This window comes from Mustela lutreola, chromosome 9, assembly GCF_030435805.1.
Source record: "Mustela lutreola isolate mMusLut2 chromosome 9, mMusLut2.pri, whole genome shotgun sequence".
NCBI classification, from domain to species: Eukaryota; Metazoa; Chordata; class Mammalia; order Carnivora; family Mustelidae; genus Mustela; species Mustela lutreola.
In genome coordinates, this window is record NC_081298.1 from 8295839 (window position 1) to 8319933 (window position 24095).

Here is a 24095-nt window from a genome sequence, read left to right on the forward strand (position 1 = left end):
TGACCTATTTTTAAGCTAGTTTCTCTTCTGTGTGCTTTTCTGAAGGAGAAATCCCTCTTCTGAAATATTATTATTTTGAAAAGCAGGCATAAAAACACAAGTGACACAGGGGAGGTGGCCCCTCCAGGAGCTCCTCCCCGCCACCCGCCCCGCCCAGGAAGGGTCAGGGTGTTGCGTGAGTTGTTCACTGTTGTACCCCCTACCACCTAGAACAGTATCCTGCACACAGCAGGTGCCTTCTAATCTTCGTGGAATGAATTTGCCGAATGAATTGTATTTCCCATTCTCTCTTGTGTCCCCCGGTGGTTTTGCAACATGCTCTATATTTGGTGAATTTGCTGAACTACGAAATGGGGCCAAAGACATAAAACTTGAATATTTATATACAATTTTTTTCAGTGGACATTTTCGTTTGCAGCTGGTTGGTGGCCTTCGCTAGCAAGAGAGATGAAGAAGGAAAGGCGATTTCTCACCCCTACTGATAGCAAGGGTTGGTGGTGAAATGGAGAGTCTCAAGTGTGATTTGCATGATATTTGCATGTCATGTTTCTTTCCATTTCTCAAGTTCCAATATATCAGCACTCTGTTTATTCAGAGGGAGGAAGAGAATGGTCTGAAAGCAGATACAAACATTCTCCTGAGCTCATGTTAGTTTCTTTTTCCAGAAAGAAGTTTCTAGAAGCCTCACAGGGCTTGCCAAATGAAAAGACAGGCCTGGTCCCTAGAGATGTGCTGAGAGCCCTGTTTACCTCACAGCGTGAGCCCAGATCTTGTTTCCTAAGGAGAACATCAGCAGCTGTCCCTCAGCAGTGACATTTACAGTTACCAATGTGTACCAATTACAGTTACAAAGATGACAATTCATGCATCTCTCCGAGTTTATCAATATTTTTGTCTCTCGCCTCCCACCCCCCCCCACAGAAATTGCGCTAACAAAACCATATAGATTAAATATTGAAGCAGATGATTTATTTGTTTTTGTTTTTTTTTTTTAAATCTCAGAAGGGAAACAATTTCCACAGAGTTGAGAATTGTATTGTGCTCCCCCCAGTTGGAGCAAGAGCTCGTGAATCCGCTTTCGAAGGGTAGCAACAGAGTCTCTGAATTACATAACTTTATCTAATAACCCTGGGTTGGCGCAGGCAATTTTTAACAGCTTCAGGAAGCCCAATGCTAATGCATTGATTTTCCTTTAATAGAATTTCGTCGTCGAAGGCCGGTGCTCAGTTGAGGCCACCCTTCAATCTTAACCCATGCGGAGACTGTTCCTTTCCAGTTGAGCTCCATTCATTTCTGGTTGAATAGGTTAAGCAAAGACAGACCTCGCTGTTCTCAATTCACTTTATGATCCTCCCATCATAAAAAATAATATCAGCACCTTGCTTTTCATGTCAGAACTACATTTGAGCCGCGATTCCCTATGCCCATGAGTAAATCCCATAAAAGCCGCCCCGTTGTACTGTTGCTATTTTTCCTTGTGGGTGATTGATTGATGGATGAGTGCTGACACTTCAATGAAGCTATTTCGACTGCCATCTCAATCCGATGATGTGAGGGGTATATTTTCTGTCCATGCCTCATTACTTTAGAATGACATTCCTGGAACTTCATTTACTTTTTCCCTCCTTCCCCGAAGCGCCATATTTTTTCCCATCTAGGTTATGCATGCCATAAAAAAAGCAATTTGCTATTATATGTGGCATAAGGGCAACACTTTCCCTAGGAGGTAAATAAGGTTTTTTTTTTTTTTTTTTTTTTAATCCCGATGTTGAATTTAGGGATCATGTCAAAATTTCCAAAGCAGTTTCAACAGGCCGGCTTCTGCGAGGAAGGGTGAAGAGGATATTTGGCTTCGTTCTGTGGGTGTTGAGACTTTTGTGTGTGTGACAACCTTGGTTTTAAAGCGATGACAACAAAATTGTTTCTTTTTGTTTGTTTGTTTCAGAATCATCTAAGTTCCTAGTGTTGTATGTAGAAGAGTTTAACTATTTTGCCTATAGCTGAGTAGGAGTTTATAACACAATCCAGACTTCATCGGTCCTTTGAGAATAAGGAAACTCGTTGTTTAAATGCAGTGATAGATTTATCTATTTATAGATTGCTTTCCGTTGTATAGAAAAATGCGCAACTAGAGTAAACAGCTCTCCCCCTGAATTTCCAAACCGTGCACTGGGTATGCAGGACTTTTAATATTAAAACATGCTCTTAGCTTTTCCAAGTTGACTCAGGACCTGATTTTAATCTGTGTAATACAGTATTCCCGTTAATAATAACGTATAATTAAGACATCCGTTAAAAATCCATAACGTTAATTTAATGGAGAAAATCTAATACAGTTCTATTGGAATTTTTACGTTAAATTAACTTTAACGGGCTTTTAATGGATGTCTTAATTAGATCTCATTATTAACGGGAATATTCCACAAATTAAAATTGGGCCCTCAAAGTTTTAATGAAAAAAGTTGCGGGAACCCATTTGAAATGGACACCCTCTTTCATGCTTTCTGTTGCTGCTCAAGCTAAGCTGCGTTTCCAGGTCCATACACAGCAGGTTCTGCAGAAGGAGATCGCGGGGCAAGAGGGCAGCTGAGCTCTCCATTCCTGTCGCCATCTCATCTCCTTGCTTTCCTCCAGATCCCACATCGCACCAGTTTCCCCAGTTCTGCCAATTTGCAGGTCTTGTATCTGTACTTAACATCTCCCCCCTCCCCCCTTGTAACCAACAAAGACAATGATTAAAACGATGCCCACCACCGCTTGGGAAAAAGTCTTTGGCAGTAACATGGTTAAGCCCGACTGCGTGAACAACTTTCACGGAAGATGAACCTTGTTCAGAGGTCTCCTTGGCTCCAGCTCTGGTCTGACTTCATAATTCTTCCACTCTGCGGAGATACATGGCTCCCCAGGGCAGGGGCAGGACTGGGCAATCCAGGTGCAACCGTAATTGTTGCTCTGAACAGAAACATTTCCTTTAGACAAACGTTCCCAGAGGGGTTATAAATAGGAAATGGACATCACCATGAAAAGTAGGCTTCCAAGGGTCTGCAGCGAGGGCAACTCGCTTGGCCCTTAGACTATGAAGACTCACACTCCCCCGCCCTTTCCTGTCAAGTGTTACAGACCCACGGAATAAGTACATCCATGTTCTTGGTCATTATTTTTCTTCAGTGGCACTTTGTTTTCTCGTGACAGTGAAAAGGGGACCATGGAGACGAGACCACGTCATTGCAGTTTATCAATGAAAATCTAATATCGTCCATAAGCAGAGAAGTGGAAATCAATACTTCATTACCAAATTGTTAGTAAGAATGAAGAGAGATGGCTGGGGTCAATTTTTTTTCCTTTTTCCTTTTTTTTTTTCTTTTCTCACTCTCTCTCTCTCTCTTTTTTTTTTTTTTTGGCTGTCTTCTCAGAGCAGGGTGTCAGGAGGAGTTCAATGTCAGGAGCAGGTGACACAGCGAAGCAGGACTCAGTGGGAGGGAGATCCGGGCTGGAAAGTTGAAACTAAGGCATTTATCCTGTAATGGGAATCAGAACAACAGAAAAAGATGCATTAATTTCTGAGGAATAGCTCTGTTGGTTACCTCCCCCTGTAGCCAAATTGCCCACCAGCAGGATCTCATTTGTACTAAGGGTCTGCATGGAGTCATAGTTAAATCTAGTCTAGGGTGGCATATAACCACGTGATGAGACCTAGAGAGGAAAAGCCAGTTTAGAGGGGAAAAAACACCTTTAAAATATAATGTATGGAAGAGATATGTATACACTCTTGTTCATAACAGCATTATTCGTAATAGGCAAAAGGAAGGAGCAGCCTCGATGTCCACTGACGGATGGATAGGTAAACAAGATGTGGTATGTGTATAGACACAAGGGGATGGTATTCAGTCTTGAAAGGAAATTCTCCTACATCGTACAACATGCATGAAACGTGGGGACATGATGTTAAGACAAAATAAGCCAGTCGTAAAATTCTATATGACTTCACTTCCATGAGGTACCTAGAGTGGTCAAACATAGAAGCACAAAGCAGAAATGGCAATTGCCAGGGGCTGGGGAATGGGGAACTGTTGTTTGTGGGTGTAGTTTCAATTTTGCAAGACAAGAAAGTTCTGGAGAAGGATAGTAGTGACGGTTGCACAACAATGAGAATGTATTTAATGTCACCAAACTGTACCCTGGAAAATGATTCAGATAATAAATTTTATGTTTCGTGTGTTTTTCCGTAATTAAAAATAAAAACTACAATATACGTTCCCATTATAAAGCATTCCGAAAAAGAAAAAAAAAATTAACTTATGGTCCCACCATCCAGAGGGAGCTCCTAGTCACATTCTGTTCTATTTTCGTCTAGTTTTCTCTTCCCATGAATTTGTGAAAAGCATACATGGTCATAAGTACCCACTGTGCAATTTTCCTCTCTGGTGTTTTCCCCCACTTGGACGCCCCATTTTAAGTAGCTACACGAGTTCTATCACCTATGCTATCAGAATTTACTAAAACATTCTCATGATGCTGGACATTTAATTTGCTTCCAGTGTTACTCAGTAATGGTTAACACTGTGATAAACATCTGTGTTTAAAGCCTTGCAGTTTGTTGGGATATATTCATAGGCTTAAATTTGCCAAATGTGGAATTCCTGAGTCGAAAGATAGGAACACTTTTGTTGTTGGGGAAATGCTACTTAGAAGTATGTATGTGAGATTAATTGGGAGAATTTTTTTTTTCAGATATGTGTTATCTGGATTACTGTAAGAATGCCTATAGTTTCCATTAGCCCAACCTGGGTGCCACCCATTCCTTGTTTACATCTTATTATTTATGTTTTTTTTTGTTTTTAATGAGGAAAAACACCTTTGGCTTATACGTAATCGGTCTTTTGGAAGAGGAGAGCTTCCAAGTTTCTGGCAGAAGAATAAAGACACGTTGAAAATTGTTGCCATTTGATGTGTGCAAAGAAACTATGCACAGAATACCCATGACAGATTTTGTAAACGATTCTTTGGTATGAAATAGTAGGACTCCAATCCTAGAGCCAGTTGTTGTGTACCTACTAAGTGCCAGATACTTTTTACATTATCACTAACACTTTAAACAATCTCATTTTATTTTTTTTATTTTATTTTTTAAAAGATTTTATTTATTTATTTGACACAGAGAGAGAGATCACAAGTAGGCAGAGAGGCAGACAGAGAGAGAGGGGGGAAGCAGGCTCCCTGCTGAGCAGAGTGCCCGACACGGGGCTCGATCCCAGGACTCTGAGATCATGACCTGAGCTGAAGGCAGAGGCTTAACCTACTGAGCCACTCAGGTGCCCCAAAACAATTTCATTTAAAAAAAATAAAAGAGCCTCAAGGAGGTTTGTGACTGGTCCAAGGTCTCAAGGCTAATAAAAAGTAGAGATTGCCCTTGAATTTAGTTCCTCCCACTTGGAAGCTTCCGTACTCACTTCAGGCCCCCCCCCCCCAACCACCACACACACTTAGATTATGGATGTCGCCATCAGTGGAAGGAGTCATTTCCCTTTGACATTAGGTTTGTGTTTCAGAGACAAAGTTATCTTCCCTCCAACTTGGTTGGAATGCCGTGGCAGGTCCAGAAACTTGGAGGAGAATGGTCATGTGGTTGGAGGAAGAGAGAAAGGCATGAAAGAAAAAGAGATTTGAGGACAGAGATTGTAGTGGTATTAGGGGAATGTAGGAGGCGGGAGAGGGAGAAAGAAAGAGCAGTCTTTCTGCTTAAAGGGTGAAAGTGACTACACTGGAGGCCGAATGCAGTCCTGGGTGGAGGGTTGACGCATGTTCTGTGTGAGGCCCTCGCTCTCTCCTCCCTGACCGTGACATTGTTGTGATGCCAGGTTTAAAAAACTTTGTTTCATTTGTTGCTTCCTTGAACCCGCTCCAGATTTGTTCAACACTTAGACTCCTCTGGCTGGGTTTCTCTTAGGACAAAGTTTGCCCTGGGGAGAGGAGTGAGGAGAATGAAAAAAATAATTGTATTATATTATCGTCCCCTTCTTGGAAACTGTCAGCACACATTAGCATATTAAAGGCTCTGAGAAGTCCCGCCACCAAAACCCAACCCAACCCAACACTTTGTTTAAGCACTTTGTTTAACCCAGTGCTTCCCAGATTTGTTTGATGACCCTTTTCTTCCCTACAAAACAGTCAACGAATATACTTGCATGTAGTTTTTCTGGAAAATATCTTCATGACAGACCTTTGGTTAAAAACAAGGAAGTTGCTTAGCTCCCAAGATCTCAGTCCTGACCTCATTACTGACTTTCTGTGATTTTTTTGCTCAGGTCCCATGGCTTTCTGGGGCCTCAGCACGAAAGGAGCCTATTGTAGTCATAACTAGACATTTTCCGAGTTTACTCTCGCCTACCCATGCTAAGTCTGTGCCTCACCTCAAGTCAACCTCATGATGCTGTAATGTGGGAGGGTGTAGTGTCTACATCTTCCAGTCTAGGAAAAGGAAATTTAGGGAGGTGAAGGCATTTGGCCTGCAGTCAGCTGGCTGGTAAGTGGGCAAGAGGGTACTCAGGTTCAAGGTTGCTTGAGCTCTTAAACCACTGCTTCTTAGATGGTCTTGTGATGGCTTGATATTGTCGTAAAGTGTTGAACACTAATATTATTAACACTTCAGGGACTTTTCTCCAAGAGTATCTGTACAGTTGCTTACTGAGCTAAATTCTAGATATGAATATGTTCTATTAAAACCCGACTATGATGCTATTTCTACCCGACAAATCTCATAGACCACCATGGTGGATGGAAATGGTGGATCCTTCCAGAAAGTCAGTGTTCCCGTACTAAAGAGAGTGTGTCAAGAGGAGAACCGAATCTTAGGCCACTTTGGGATGATAGACCTTTTCGTACCATTGCTTATCTGAGAAGAAGAAGAAAATACACCTTATTTTTCTGTAGACCTAGAGATGAGACCCTGACAGAAAATCAAAGGAATGAAGGGAATGAGACATAGCAGCGTTACTTCTCACTGCTCAGAACGCAGTGTGTAAACTACTCTTGGTTGTGTCTCCACGGGTTGGTGAGGCCGAGCTTGGCTGTAGCGTGGTTTTTTTTTTTTTCTTCTTCCTAGTATGTTAAGCTACTACTATAAAAATAAAACAGAAATAAATAAAAATTTTAATTACATATCTAAAAAGTCATTGGCACAGTTCATTAAGGAGAGTTTGTGAGGGAGAGCCCGGCGAAGAGATGCAATTATTTTTGTATTAATTACATAGCCACCAACAGATGTGTAGAATTATATCTACTTTAATTTAGCCATGCTAGAATTTTTTTTTTTTTTTTTTTTTTAAGAGAAGGAGAGAGTGAGCAGGTGGAGGACCAGAGAGGAGAGAGAGAGAGAGAGAATCTTAGGCAGCCTCCATGCCTAGCGTGAAGCCTGACACGGGCCTATCTTAGGACCCTGAGATCATGATCTGAGCAGGAATCAAGAGTCAGTTGCTTAACTAACTGAGCCACTGAGGTGCCCCTGGTCGTGCTAGGGTTTTTCGTCCCTCTGGCACATCATTTTGTTTGGCCCTTTCTCTCGAGGCCCTTGCCCAGGCCTGCCTTCCTCTTTCTCTACTTTGTTCTGTTCTTCTCAGAGTTGCGCTGCTTCCCTGGGGCCCAGGGGGAGCGCCGTGGTTGCCGCAAGGGTGGGCATGCCACCAGCGTTGAATGGTGAGGTGCTGGGGGTCTTAGGCACCTTGCAATGTGTGGGACAGCTTCTTCTCACAAGGTAGTGTTGGCCCTCATCCTGCTCCATTTTTGAAAATGTGTCTGTAGGTTGGGGTTTCTCAACCTTGCACTCTTGATATTTGGGGCTGATAATTCTTTGTTGTGGGAGACTCTCCTGGGCATTGTGAGATTTTTAGCAGCATCGCTGGCCTCTACTCACTCGATTCCAAGAGCAGCCCCCTTACCCTCGAGTTGTGACAGCCAAAAATATCCCAGACTTTGCCAAATGTCCCCGGGGCGGGGAGCAAAATGATCTATCACAGCGGTTCAGAAGAGCTGACATAGTGGAAAACACTTTTATAATTATTTCAGCCTAGACCCTAATTTCATTTCACATATAAACACAAAGTCTTTGGTGCACAGTTTCTTATACACAGCATTGTCCAGAAATAAAGCAACCTGGCAAACAAAGAGAAACTGATTTGTTTTCTTTGGAATTTTAAGGGGAGTTATTGTCCATTAAAACAGAAGCAAGTCACCTCTGGCATTGTCACTCATCGTATTTGAGACGCCCCTTCAACAGCCCCGAAACCGACAGGCAGGTGTCAATGGCATGTTCGCTGATTGTCTACCTATAGAAACACACAACAGATGGTCTCACCATCCTTCAAGAACCTCGTGCCTGAGTGTGGCCCATGGAACATCAGCGTTGGCATTGTCCCTGAGCTTGTCAGAAATGCAGCACCCCCATTCCCCGAGCTGCTGACTCAGAACCCACATATCACAGGATTCCGGGGGATGATATTCATGTTTCAGAAGTCCTGTTGGTGTGAACTTTCATGCCCAAACGTTTTCCTTTTGTTTCTCATTGCACACTTGCCGCATCCGATGATTTCTTTTGGAAATTATGTGTGTAGGCTGGTCATGAGATCTATGGATTCATTTCTGGATCGTACAGGGGAAACCATAGACTGTTTGTGGGGACATGTGCACACTGGGTCTGTGAAGGGGGAGGACTCCTGCCCTGCACAAGCCCCAGGCAGGCAGCTGCATCCAGTCTGTGATGTGAATGATCACGGTGTGCTGATGGTCCTGTGTTCCAGATCCGCAGGTCAGACTGCCTTTTCGACCTTTCTGTGTGAATATCTCACAAGTCCATCAGAGGCAACTTTTTCAAAAGCAGGGAGCTTGAATTCCCCTGCCCCCAGCCCGTTTCTCTTCCAATGTTTCTGTTCATAGGAAATGGAACCTCAAGCTGCTTGGTTGTTCCAGCCAGAATATTGGGTCATCCTTGACACCTCATCATAAGATTTCTCGCCAAAATCTACTTCCCCAATCTAGTTCAAGACTGTATCTACCACCCCCAGATGACTGTGCCCTCTCCCTGGGCTGCTTTACTCTGCTCTGCGTCCTGCCCATCATTTTCCATACAGCAAACAAAGTGAGCTTATGAAAACTTTAATTATTAGACCTCAGCCATAGCAACTTCTTCCTAGAAACATCGCTGAAGGCAAAGGAAGCAAGGGCAAAAAATGAACTATCGAGACTTCATCAAGATAAAAAGCTTTGCACAGCAAAGGAAACAGTCAACAAAACCAAAAGACAACCAAAAGAATGGGAGAAGATATTTGCAAAAGACATATCAGATAAAGGGCTAGTGTCCAAAATTTTTAAAGAACTTAGCAAACTCAACACCCAAAGAACAAATAATCCAATCAAGAAATGGAAATCCAATCAAGAAGACATGAACAGACATTTTGGCAAAGAAGACATCCAAATGGCCAACAGACACATGAAAAAGTGCTCCATATCACTCACCATCAGGGAAATACAAATAAAACCCACAGTGGGATACCACCTCACACCAGTCAGAATATCTAAAAGTAACAAGTCAGGAAATGACAGATGCTGGCGAGGATGTGGAGAAAGGGGAACCCTCCTACACTGTTGGTGGGAATGCAAGCTGGTGCAGCCACTCTGGAAAACAGTATGGAGGTTCCTCTAAAAGTTGACAATAGAGTTACCCTACGATCCATCAATAGCACTACTGGGTATTTACTTTAAAGATACAAATGTAATGATCCAAAGGGGCACATGTACCCGAATGTTTATAGCAGCAATGTCCACAATAGCCAAACCATGGAAAGAGCCCAGATGTCCATGAACAGATGAATGGATAAAAAGGATGTGGTATATATACAACGGAATATTAGGCAGCCATCAAAACCCCCAAATCTTGCCATTTGCAAAGACATGGATGGAACTAGAGGGCATTATGCTAAGTGAAATGAGTCAATCAGAGAAAGAGAATTATATAATCTCATTGATATGAGCAGTTTGAGAGGCAGGGTAGGGGGGACATGGGGGAAGGGAGGGAAGAATGAAACAAGATGGGACCGGAGAGGGAGACAAACCCTAAGAGACTGTTAATCTCAGGAAACAAACTAAGAGTTGCTGGAGGGAAGGTGGGTGGGAGGGATGGGCTGGCGGGTGATGGACACTGGGGCGGGGCATGTGCTATGCTGAGTGCCGTGGATTGTGTAAGACTGATGATTCACAGACCGTATCCCGGAAACAAATGACACATTATATGTTAATAAAAAAAGGAAACTTTAATTAGATTGAAGCAGTCCTTCCCTATTTCCTCCCAGCTTAGAGTCCTTCAGTGACCTCCACCACACTTAGGAAAAACTGTTTTTCTAAGACATCCTGCCTGATCTGGCCTGGCCACCTCTCTGACTTGACTTGGGTCTGGTGGCCCCTTGCTGATCTGTCCCAAGAACACTGGCCTTCTGACAGCATCGGAAGAACATGCCTGGGGGATTTCCAAGTACAGTTCCCTCTGTCTATGCCATCCTTCCTCCTACTTGTTTAGCAAGCACCTTCTCACTCTTAAAGCCGAAACTGAAATGTCACTTCCTCGGAGAACCGTTCTCTTGTCCTTGGGGCTTGACTAAGTTCTTTTGACATAATCCTGTGCCTTATATGTTGTTCTTATGGGGCTTACTGCAGTTTATAATCATACTTACAGCTGTAATTTTTAATTTAGTGTCTGCCTCGTACACTGGCTTGCAAATGCCAGGAAGGTAGGGACCCTGTGTTTTATGTATTAATTTATTTATTTGAGAGGGTGGGGAGACAGAGAGCACACAAACAGGGGGAGGGGCAGAAAGAGAGGAAGAGACTCTCAAGCAGGCCTCCTGCCGAGCATGGAGCCTGATACGGGACCCGATCTCAAGACACTGAAATCATGACCTGAGCCAAAACCAAGAGTCAGAGGCCCAATACCCACAGTTCTGACTGTGCACACGTGATCATAACAGTATCCCAAGCAGATAAGCCAAGGCCTGATGCATAGTATGTACTTGATAAATATTTGCTGAGTGAATGGAGCCCTAAAAGCAACATGGAAAGAGAATTTTAAAGTACTTAATACTAAGATAATACAAAAGCAAACAATAGATTTGCCTGGAATCCTACTTCTCTAATTCTATGAGAGAGATAATGTAGAATATATAAAGAAAAAAGTAAGAGATTAGGACAAGTAGTCCAAGGAAATGTAAGTGGACACGAACCAGATTTGCCATCTAGTTGGTACTTTCAACTTTAAAGAACAGTTTATTTTGCCATTTTGAAATAATTTACATCTTTTCAAAATTTTTTTGAAACATACATTCTTACACACAAGGGGTGTGTGTGTGTGTGTGTCTACTTTCTTGAAATATATTGGATAAATATTCGTAGTCCCAAAGATAAAAAGATTGAGGCTGTGAGTGTTTAAATAGTTTGTTCCCATAGTGATTAGTGATAAAATCAGGATATCTGATTCCTAATTCTGGGCTTCTAAAAACTGGTTAAAAAAAAAAAAAGTGAAATATAAATGCTGAAAATACATAAAGTGTATTATAAAAAAAAAAAAAAGACTGTGTTAAGAAAGCTAAGTGGGTGTGGAGACATGTGATTCCTAACCGTGTAATCCTGGGAGAAACCTGCAGTTAATATTTTTTCAAATTGATTTTACAACTTGAAAATCCAAATTAGCTCACCTACATTGCTGAATTTCATCATTAGTGCTTCACCTAATTTTTCCTAAGAGAAATCTCTGTGTGCAGAAGCCCTTAAACTTGGGTGGACCAATTTCAATTTTTAGAGGGAATAAAGTAATTGCTTAAATGTATTGAATGCTTCTCATATGCCAGACACAGCGCCACATAAGTAGGTGGATGATATTTTCAAATATTATCTGCTGTGCTTCTGCTTTTACTTGATTTCTTTCTTCCATGTAGTTTTCCCACATGGAAAGCTGATACTGAGACCAATTGCTCTTGGAAAGGGAGGCCACAAAAGAAGCCATACAGAACACAGTGGCTGGGCTTCTGATAGAGAGAGGGACTTTAGTTTTCTTATAATAAATCACAAAAAGGTTGAGTCAATAAAATAATTAAAATAGAAGAGTCACATCCAGGTAATGATTATTAACTTTAGGCCTGCCCACTTTCGCATTATTTCTGAGTCATCTCAACACTCCGGGGGGGTGTCCAGTGTTACAGAGGAAGAAGCTGACATTTAGGTGACGGAAGTGACTTATTGCAGGTCCCATGACATTAAATGGAAATGGATATGCCAGTATACAATTGGAATATATCTTTTCTGGACTTCAGATCCTTTACTCTTTACCGCCAAAAGAATCGTGCCTGATGTTGGATCCATATCAATGAGACCACAGATTCTTTGTCAGAGGGGTGGTTGGCTACACCTTTGACGATCAGGATGCAAAATTATTATTCATTTTGATAGTGTTCGCCTTGGAACATCTAAATACAGATGACATGCACGTCATAATCAACACACTGGAAAATCTCAACTTTTGAACTTCCTCTCCTAAAGCACAACTTGTGATAAGTCAGCCATGTGTCTCAAATGTGCGATATATGCTCTATGACACAAACCAGACAGCCGATTGCCACAGCCCTACAACTAAAGGCTAGTTTTTCTGTATATTTCTTTTCTTTTTCCTTTCTTTTTTTTAAAGTTAGTGTGAGAGCAAACACTTTCTAAGCTGACCTCCACCCTCTACCACCAGCTTCCAGTGTCTAACAGAGTGGGTGAATGGGAAATAACTTTAATTTTTTTAAATTTTTTTTTAAGATTTTATTTATTTATCAGAGAGAGAGAGGGAGAGAGAGCAAGCACAGGCAGACAGAATGGCAGGCAGAGGCAGAAGGAGAAGCAGGCTCCCTGCTGAGCAAGGAGCCCCATATGGGACTCGATCCCAGGATGCTGGGATCATGACCTGAGCCGAAGGCAGCTGCTTAACCAACTGAGCCACCCAGGCGTCCCGGGAAATAACTTTTAAAATAATTTCCATTTTGGTCTACGTAATGGGCAACCCTCGAAATGGTTTAAAACCTCTCCACCACCGTGTGTGAAATGGCTGTGGAATGAAATTGGCAGACACAGGGTGACATCTTGGAGAACGACAACAACAAGAATGTCAGGCAAGAAGACGTGGGGCCTCCTGAGAGTGGCGCAGATGCTGTCACTAGGTGTCATTTGTGTCCTTCCTTGTGTGTCAGCTTAGTAGATTTTAATGGCAGAAGAAAATCTTTCCCTTAAAGCACACTCTTAAACTTCAGACTACCCGAGGAGTTAAGAAAGAGAGATGAACGAAAACGCATTGGGGTTTACCCTGTGAAAATCTCGTGACAACTAATAATGGGATTATGGAATCTTAACTGCTGTACAGTTATCCCTAATTATAACCAAATGTATGTCAACCTAACTACAAATGATAAGGCAGACAGAGGCCTTCTCCATCCTCTCAACTAGCATTTTAACATGAATCTCTCTCAGTACAGTGCTTTGACAAAGCTTGGAGTGGATAATTATCAGAAAGAGATGGAACCCAAAGTGAAGTAAAACATATTTTTGCAGAAAGGAATGGTTTCAGTTTTAAATGTTTGGTGACCCTGGGAACCTCCTACTATCTTGATTGCACTCTATCACAAAAGTTATGCCTGGAATTTCTACCATTCTGTATTGGGAAAGGTGTTGCTTATTCTTAAACACTGGTGTACATTTTTTATGGTAAATGAATCTTGGGGAGTGGATCAGGTTTCCATTCTTACTTTCACTACTGGGAAGCTCAGTGTGCATCTGGTGGCCCAGCTTTAGTGATTGTGTAGCCTCTTGGGGCTCCAGTCTATACTCATTAACTTCTTTTCATCTTCACTCTTTATTTTCTCTTGGCACATTTGTTAATAGCATCGCTCTGTCATTTACGAGCTGTGTGATCTTGGGGAAATGACTTACCCTTTCTGAACCTAAATTCCACCTCAGCAAAATCAGGCCGATACTAGTATCTTCCACGCCTGGTGCTGGGTACGTAAGAAAAATGTAGATTTTAAAAAAGTGATTTTCCTTTCTTTTATGATTTTATTTCCTTGCATACAATATAGCACCTTACAAGTGCTGTGGAATAAGATGTAGAGTAAATTAAGAAACTACATGTATAAAATTCTGCTTGTGTGTTAGAAATAAGTAATCATTGGGTCTTGCAAAATGAATTACTCTATCCTTCTGGAAAGTTGAAAAACTAAGTAGAAGAGAGGTTCTTTAGTTTGTGCATTAAATGTTGAAAAGAAATCAGCTGTCAATTCAGATGTGAAGCTCAGAAAAGTTTTCCCCTTTTATTAAAAAAAAGGGTAAAATAGCATTTCAAAACATTTGATGTGGTTATTAGGAAGAAGAAAGTCGAAAGCCGTCATAATACCTACGATTTTATTTAATGCTCATTACACGCTCTGTACTTCAATATAAAACCTGAGAGTAGGTCTCATTGTCCCTATTCACTGAGGACAAAATAGAGGCTGAACTTGGTTAAGAAATTTAACCAAGAAATTTAAATTCCTTAACCAAGTTCAGATAGGTAGCAAGAAGTAGAGTTGCCATTTGGACTTTGGTCTGTCTGGCTTCAAAGTCTGTTCTCTAGCCAATATTTATTGCTGTCAAAGGAACTAACTAGAATCTTTTAAAGGCACATTGCTCAGTAAAGCTATATAATGAAAAATAAGGACCAAAAACTGTTCAGCTGTTGTCATCCTTTCAAGAAATGAATTAGAAAGATGGTGAAGATCAGGACAACATCCTGACAACAGAAAGGGAAAATGTCCTTGGTGGTTTCAACCTTAATTATAATTTCATGTTTGGCAATTATGTATTTCATATTTGACAATTCTCCTCGATGGTTGATTTTGGTGCACGGCCATAGAAGAGAAAAGAAAGCAATTTCCCTGTACCCATTTTTATTGAGCCACATTCATATACTCCAAAAGGGCACTTAAATTGTTTGAAAGAGGTCTAGATGCTGGCAAACACCACCATAAACAACCCGGACAGCTTAAAATCCGAACCGTCAACGACATGATTCACAATGGAACCTATCTTCTCTAAGTGGAGTGCAGAGCCAAATGTTATTTATTACAACTAACTTACAACCAAACGAGATTCACTGCATGGACACAGCTGGGGGACTTTACTGCCGCCTAAACGTGAGTTGTTGGCATTCAAGAAGAACGATATGTCCCCCAAACATGACAAATAAACAGGGCAGATTTTTTTCTTTCTTTCTTTCTTTGTTTTTTTTTTTTTTTTTTTTAAGCCACTGTGATTATGTGTGTAAGCCCAGGGCAACCCCATTTGTGGTGTTGCCTACAAGAGAAAAAGGGGTTAGTGGGTTGGAATCCATATTTAGATAATTCAGATAAACATTCCTACTTTCCAAGAAGTTTCCCTTCTTTTTAGTGATAGTTTCATTCATTGGGTCCCTCGTCTTTGCCTGAAGCTTGACTGCTGTTGTTTTATTTAATTCTTATGATAATCTCCATAACCTCCAGATGTAGGTTTTATGAACCCCTTCTGAGAGGTCAGGAAGCTGAGAGACAGAGCTTTGAATGATGGGACCAACATGATGTGCCCGTTGGGATGGTAGAGCAGGATGTGAACTCCGGTCTCTCTCTGTCACCGAAGTACCGTGATAACTAGTACCCTTTACCAATTCCATTGTTACCCGTAATCATCAATCCTCACAAGAAATTTGGAAACTATGAGTTATTTCCTCATTACAAACGAAGGACCAGAGGCTCAGAGGTTGAATTCTCCCCTTCGTCCACACAGCTATTTCCTAGTGAAGCTGGAGTGAAATCAGGTTTGTCTGGATCTCTCACTCAGCTTCATCTGACTCTCCCAATGGCTTTCAGAGTCCATTATGGAACGTCTGAGTCCCTTGAGATGCTCTTAAAAAAAAAAGATTTTAAAAAATTCATTCATTTATGTTTCCTCAGAAGTGTCAAGCTCCTTCCTGCTTCCCTGTCTTTGCGCCTGCTGTATACCTTACCCAGACTGCCCCTCCCATGGCCTTGCCTGGATAATCCCTGCTCCACCCATGAACTCTCATCCACTGACTGAAGTATCATGTCCTCAGAAAGACCTTTGCTTATCCCAGAATCTAGACTTTTCCTTATCCCAGAAAAAAAAAAAAATATCCAGATTTTTTTTTTTCTCTCTCCTAGCTCCAACTGGCCATTAATAATGTTGGTGCGAGTACTGACTTAATGCATGGTTCTTCCATCAGCCTGTAGGAGGGCAGGGTTGGCGACCGTTTTTGTTCCACCGGTCTCCAAAGTGCCAGCTCGGTGCCTGGTTCCTGGGTGTCCTTTAGTGAAGAAACATGAGTTTTTCTTCCTATTTTGCCCATTGCTCTACCTTCGCAGACTCAGGAAAATGGAAGCGAATGACCTCAGGGATCCTCCCTGGACTCACCATTCTGCAGACGGTGACCTGGAGGCCCAGGCTTCCCATTCACTGGACGACGATAACAATAACAAGAAATACCTGTTATTTCTCAACCAAGCATGTTCTTGACCTGGAGCCCAGGTGTTTAACCAAATGTGTCTAATCCTCAAGATGAATGCGGAAACAGGCTCAAAGGTGTTAAGCAGCTTGCCCACGTGCAGAGCTAATAAAGGACCTGGAATGATCTGTGCCTTGTGCCTCTGAGCTCACTCTGCACGCCGGCCTCTCTCCACATGCGAGCCACCGGCAGCTTTAAAACACTCATACCTAGACTCACTCTCAGAGATTTTGCCTTAATTGGTCCAGGGCTTGGCTTGGGCATTGGGGGTTTTTAGAAATTCCCCAGGGAATTCTCATGCGCTGCCAAGATTGAGAACTACTGCTCTAATGAATGACTGATTGATTGATTGACTGATTACTGCCACTTAATTAATTGTCCTTCTCACAGAGATTCGAGCAAAATACATGATTTGTACAATTCTACTGCAACATTCCTTGTTTCTGTCTCTCTTTCTCTTTCCCCTCCCCACTCCAAAATCTGCATTTTTATGTAGGTCAAATTCCTTCACAACACCTACAAAAACCAAAAACCAAAAAACAAGCCACGATGTATGACTGTTTATAAAGATAGAGGCCCTCACTGACAAATCCCAGGCAAAATGGTCTAGTTACTTCTCAGATAAAGGAGTGAGCAACTATATTTCCATATAGACAGAATTCTCAGGAGACTGTCCATGGGGTGGAGTGTGCTTGCCCTTCAGTCATAAGGACAACTGCTGTTACCCGATAATGAAGATTCACCTAGTGCCAGGCGCTGTGTGAGGCTGATGAGTGATAGAGAGCCTCTCCCTTCCCCTGCCGGACCAAACCAGCAGTACCATTATCAGCAGTACCCTTCTACCAAGGGTCAGTTGGTTCACGAAGAGATGGTCAGCATGGTTAGTAAGAGGTGCATTCTGGATCTGAACCTTCTTCTGCTTACCCCGCCATCACTGCTAACTACACCGCCTCCTAGACATTTCCACAGTCTCTGGCCTGTGATCCAGTTTGTGCACTGAAAAAACACAGAATTAGGAGCTCTTCCTCAAAGGAATCCAACGATTTCCTCCACCCTTAAATCAGCTGTTGAGAAGCAATAATAGGGATTTTCAACGTCTCACTTATAAAATTTACCAGGAAGCTTTCAGTTCTTTGCAGCATAGCTATAGTTGAAGTGGTGAGGCGGCCCTCACGTCTTTGGTGTCAAGAAAGTTAATGGAAAGCTTGTATGGAGGTTCCTGTAGCCATAGGCTGCTCCCTCTGAGGCTGGGAGCAGGGGCAGGGACAGGGTGGTGGTTGTGAGAAGTAACCATTGATGTTAAAGTCATAATGACATATGGCTAATTGACAAGCGAAGTGGAAGCCCTTGTTATGGCCTGAATTATGTCCCCTCAAAATTCATATGTTGAAGAGCTAAACCCCAGTGCCTCACCTCAGGATGTGACTGGATTTGTGGAAAAAGCCCTTAGAGAGGTGATTAAAGGAAGACGAAGCCATTAGAGTGGGCCCTAATCGAATCTGACCGGTGTCCTTCTGAGGAGAGGAGATTAGGACACAGAAGAGACACTAGGGATTCGTGGGCACAGAGGAAAGACCACGTGCAGAGACAGCCAGGAGGCGGCCATCTACCAGCCAAGGAAAGAAAGAAAGAGAAAACCAGCCCTGCCGACACCTTGATCTTGGATATCTCGGCTCCAGAACTGTGAAGAAGTAAGTTTCTGTTGTTTGAGCCCCTTCAGTCCATGGTACCTTGCTGTGGGAGCCTGAGCTGACTAACAGAGCCAGAGAAGGAACAATAAAGTTCCCAAGCCTGCAGCTGGTCACAGTGGTCTGGAGGCAGCCCATTCTTTCACATTCTGGAAAGTGTATTCAAATTTGTTGTCTTCCTCCCACTTCTTGCCTGTGGTGTGAAGGGGGAAGGTCAGGTATTGTTAAGGCCATTTAAGAAAGAAAGTAGATTGAGGCCTAGCACATTTCCACAAGATCATAAAGCAATTTGATGGCCAATGTCGCACCACAGCTCTCAGAATTTAGTTTTGAGGAACGTCTGACTAACTCCGTCAGTTAAAGGTCTGCCTTCGGCGCAGGTCATGATCCCAGGATCCTAGGATCGCGCTCCACGTCGGGCTCCCTGCTCAGCGGGGGGTCTGCTTCTCCCTCTCCCTGCTGCTTCCCTTCTTGTACTCTCCCTCTGTCAAATAAATAAAATCTCAAAAGAAAAATTTTAAAAAAAGAATTTAATTTTGAATAGGGTTACACATGCTTTTGGGAAAGGAAATCCTCTGGTTGGTTCAAAAGGAGTGTCTTAGAAGCTGTTGTCTCCATAATTCGCTAAGCTTACACCTGAAGAGTTTCCTAGTAACCTTGGAGTAACGAGGGAAGGTTTGTCTCAGATATCAGTTTCAGTCCAGCACAGGGACTCTCAAAGAGCTTTGCAGAAGAGAAGGGAAGTAGAAACTTCCAGAAGGGGCTTCCAGGGTTGTGTGTGCCCGAGAGAGTCTTTTTGGGACTTCTTACCCTCATTTCAATCAAAGAAACTTCATTTTATCCGTTTTGTACACAGGACTCCATATAAGATTATATTTGAAAAACATTCAACTGCTCCCCTAAATTATGACTATAAATTTATATGATGATGGTGATAAAACCTGATGCCTCCTGGACCAGGTGAAGTAACAAAACTTCAGCTGTGCATTTTCAACTCTTCCCTTACCAGTGAATACTTGACAATGTTCTTTCCACAAACACTGGGGCAGCATTTTTTGGGTGCCAGACACCGGGTCCTCTCTCAGTATAAGGAATGCAGCAGGGAACACAGCAGAGAGGACCTCTCTCTCTCTCTCTGGGGCTTTGAACCATGGAGGGAGAGAAAATGAGGTACAAGGCCATAGGAGGTTAAGGACAGCAGTGTGGCGAGGAGGAGGAGGCAGGGTGCTGGAAAAGTGAGTGTCTGTTGGTGTGAATGGTCACATGTCCACTCTAAGAAGGGACCAGAGAGGCCTCTCTAGAAGGTGGTATTTGAGTTAAGACCTGATAGAGGAGAAAGGGCCACCCTTGGTGGGGGTTGTGATGGAGGAGTTCATGCCCAGGGGGAGCATCAGCCATTGTAAATCGCCGAAGGTGAGATGGGGCTGTGGCCAATGGAGGGGACCTAACAAGGCCAGCACAGAAGGAGACCGAGCTCAGACCAGCAAAACCAACCCACTAACAACCAAGACTAAAACCAGAGCTGCCTCCCCCATTCAGCGGCCCTTGGTCAAGTCCCATCTGTGGCCTGTCTTCATATGGTCTATGAGCCAAGAACGATTTTTACATTTTGAAAGGGCTGAAATACATCAAAACTAGGATAATATTTCATGACACACCAAAATTACATGAAATTCCAATTTCAGAGTCCATTGATAAAGTTTTATTGGCACACAGACACACACATTTGTTTACATGTTATTTATGGCTGCCTTCATGCTACAAGGGCAGAGCTGAGCAGTTGTGACAGATTGTATTAGTCCGTGGAGTCTAGAATATTTACTATCTAGCCTGTACAGAAAAAGTTGCCCATCATTTGTTCTTTTTTGGAAATAGCTCTTTTTGAATACCTGCGGATGTGACTTTCCTCTACTTAATGGTGGGTCCCTTTTCCTCAAAGGTCTCTAGACAGACGCATCCGTGAAATGCTGGCTCGTTGGATTCAACACTCCAAGAAGGTCTCCCTTACTCTTCGCTGATTGTGGATATGTACTCCTTCATTGCGTTAATATGTGCAGAGAGATTTTCCTATGCCTGGAACTGGGTCAGGTGCTAGATGTTCAAGTTGGAACATGATGGTTTGGTCCTTGCCTTCCTGCAGTTTATGTTCTATTTAAGTAGGTTTTCAATGGACCTTCTTTCTGCTCTTAGCTGCCTCTGCACCCTGGGCACCGGAGGGATTCCATTTGTAGCTTCAAAGTCAAGCCAACCAAACGTATGCCACATGCACACCAAGGTCCTGCTAGTTAGGCTGCGTTTCAGTAAGCAACAAGGGAAAATAAGATGGTGACACATGCGTGAAGTCATTTCCACGCTACAAGGAAAACCTTCACCTGGCACCTACGCAGAGAATTCGGGGATCCGTGAACTCACATCTTTGATTTCACACACCTGTAACTGAAGTCCTTCATTGTATGAATGTAGACACCGAATCACAACAGTAGTAGTCACATCACGATTTTCACCACCAATCCTTTCCTCAAAACCTCACAGATAGTTTATGTCACATTATGGTTGTTGAAAATACCTTGCAGTATTTACTTATCATTACTTTGAAATCATCATGGTCTTTAGTCTTGTGGCTGGTCATGCTATTTAATGTACATAAATTCACTTATTACTCCGTGACACTTTGACTTCTTTTGTATTTGGTAACTGTACTTCCATCATTTAAGCATTTAAGCATTAATTTTGAGAAGGGCTGCATGGGCTTCCCCAGATGGCTAAAGATGTTCACAGCCTGAAACAATGAAAAATTTTCATAGCCTAAGGAAAATAAAGGCTTTTTAAGTGAAGTGATTCTTAACCTTAGACGAACATTACGGGAAGGTCAGTGATGCCTGGAATTTTGAGTAGCAATTGTTATTCAAGTTATTCAAGTTTATGGCCAAGATCAGGGATGACACTGTAAGCAAAATTTTGCTTTTCTGTGTATTTGTATGTATGCATTTGTAAACACATGTTTATTTATTTTGTCTGGAGAGAGGATCTGTAGCTCTCTTCAGATTCTCAAGAAAGTTCTTGGTCCACATTTAAGTTCAGAGCCATGATGCTAGAAGGAGGAGTCCTAGGATGGGAACTTTTTCTGAACCAGGAGTGATTCAGGAATAATGGTTCAGGAATAGTCCCAGAAAGCCAATATGGATTAACTATCTGGAGAATTTGATTTCTCTGAGGACCCCTCCCCAACCCTGTTCTATTCTTATCCAAATCCAAAGCCTCAGGTTCATCCAAAACCAAGAAAATTTCCTACAAGGAGCTAAATAAGTGGCCACAACAGTGTTTGTACAAAAGGTTCCCTCAGTGTCTGCTTTTGTGTGAGGGGAGGGCCCCAGCGGCTGCGTAAGTTAATCTTCATTATCACACAAGTAGCTTTTCCCCCTGTGGTTTTAAATGAAGATACTCTGGACACTCTCCTTTCTTTCTTCTACTCCACATACACAATCAGACAGTCAGGAATTTTAATTAGACCTCCTCTATTATTAGAACATAGGAAAAAAAAAATTCATGGCTGGTCGGAAGGACCCCAAGCTAGGAAAGAGAAAGGTAATCATTTAATTTGTTGTTGTTTCCATAAATCAAGACCCAGTCATCAATTTCACCACATATTTGTGAGCACATGTTATTGACAATGTGTTCGTGGAGAAAAATGGAGTTTGTTGGCAAAGTTGTTCCATTTTCTAAAGATTAAATTGTTCATTGTACAGGCCGCCATCTGCCCTCCCTGGAAGAGATAGAGTTGCTGGCAGAGACATTCAAAGTCTAGAAGACAAAGTTAAATTTCTTTTTTTTTTTTATTGCCACGAATAACCAAAGGCAAGTTCATTTATTCATTCACCCATTCATTTAATATTTATCAGGTGTTTCCTATATGATGTCAGATAGTTTCCAAGGATGGGATACTTATGGAAGAATCACATACAGCCTTGGAGCTGACTGATAGCCCTGTGGTCTTCATTCATGCTAGCCAGGATGGCTAACATTTCTGTCTCCTGACCCATCCTGTGTGCTACCAGGAATCTACTTGGCAGAATTGTGGCAAGTGAGACAAATCTCTTCCCTTTGATAAGTTTCTAGTCCATAGAGGATTCATAAGGCAGACACAGCTAACAGCAATAAAACTACAAAATATATCTTGAGAAAACCCAAAGAGAGGCAAAGCTCATTTTTGAGTAGAAGCTTCTTAGAAGAACTGAGTAGAAGAATCTGAAAGAACTCTGACATGAAACTTTCCATATATGAGATTCTTTCTTACATACACTTTCCCATTGTAGAAGCAGGTGTTGGAATCCCCATTTCATGGTGAAGCTATTGAGGCTCAAAGAGATGAAGTAATTGACTCAAGTTCACATAACTGATCAGGGTGGTGGAGGGCTCATTGTCTCTTTCAACTGTAGGTCTGGCCTCTGGGTCACATAAAGCAGAGTCTCAAAATCCCTCAAGCTTTACCCAGTTTAGGTTTTAAACCATTTACCTTGGCCCATTGCATGAACTGCGTCTGAAGACACTCCTACCCTCTTCATTACTCATCTTAGGCTTTTATTCATTGACTTCCTTTTGTTCTTCACAATGGACGAGGCACTCTTGGTCATGACCTTGACTATAATTCGGGTCTTTATTTTCCAATTACACTCTCTTGAGCAACCAAAAGTCTAACCATCTTCAGGTCTGACCTGCTTCTTAGGCTCTCCTCAGCTAGGTTTTTCCAAACCCTAACAGCAAACCATTAATTAACTCAATCTGATAATGAATTTACTCAATTAATTATTGTGTCTCTATGGTGTGCTTACTGTACTAAGTGATGATCAAGAATGAAATGATCCCTACTTTTATGGTCTAGGGAGGATAATATTTTGGGCCAAACACATACAAATAATAAAAAAATTACAATGGATGCAAATATTATGGAGAAAAGCATGTGGATTCATGGGGGACATTATCAGGAGGTTCTCGTGTAATCTGGATGTGTGCTTGGGTATAGCATGGAGAAGAGAGAAGACACCACAATAGGCTTCTTTTTTTTTTTTTTTTTAAGATTTTATTTATTTATTTGACAGAGAGAGATCACAAGCAGGCAGAGAGGCAGGCAGAGAGAGAGAGAGGAGGAAGCAGGCTCCCCGCTGAGCAGAAAGCCCGATGCGGGACGCGATCCCAGGACCCTGAGATCATAACCTGAGCCGAAGGCAGCGGCTTAACCCACTGAGCCATCCAGACGCCCCACAATAGGCTTCTATACAGAGGGTCTTTTATGCCAGGATCTGAAGACTTAGTTGAAATTAAACCAGCCAGATAAAGGAATGAAGGAAAAGAATTCTTAGAGAAGACCCAAAATAGTTGGCCTTTAAGCAGGAAGGAATTTGACTTCTTCAAGGAACTGCAAGAAAGCCAGCATGGTTGGGATGCAGAGGTAAGCTGTCCCTAAGCATTCTAAGTTCTTCAGGTTAGCACCCACATTTTCTTTTTTTTTCTTAATTTTATTTATTTATTTGACAGAGAGAGAGAGATGAAGATCACAAGTATGCAAAGAGGCAGGCAGAGAGAGAGGGGGAAGCAGGCTCCCTGCTGAGCAGAGAGCCCGATGCGGGACTCGATCCCAGGACCCTGAGATCATGACCTGAGCCGAAGGCAGAGGCTTAACCCACTGAGCCACCCAGGCGCCCCACCCACTTCATATTTTTAATGGAAGTTGCCACAAGCCGCCTTAACCAAGGGATGAAATTAACATCCTCAGTAATGACACATCAACATCATGGAATCTCTGTTATGAT

The 24095-nt window shown here is 42.3% G+C and overlaps 1 protein-coding gene across 2 annotated transcripts in view; it reads right to left on the reverse strand.

Moving 5' to 3' along the window:
• Positions 1 to 1626: 1626 nt before the first annotated feature.
• The window catches only part of TSHZ2 (teashirt zinc finger homeobox 2), a 432094-nt gene continuing 409625 nt past the window's right edge, over positions 1627 to 24095 (reverse strand). For both annotated transcript variants that reach the window (XM_059132586.1, XM_059132583.1), the window contains exon 3: positions 1627 to 3518. In XM_059132586.1, coding sequence (XP_058988569.1) covers positions 3517 to 3518 — 2 coding nt within the window. In that variant the 3' untranslated portion in view covers positions 1627 to 3516. The remainder of the gene's footprint in view (positions 3519 to 24095) is intronic.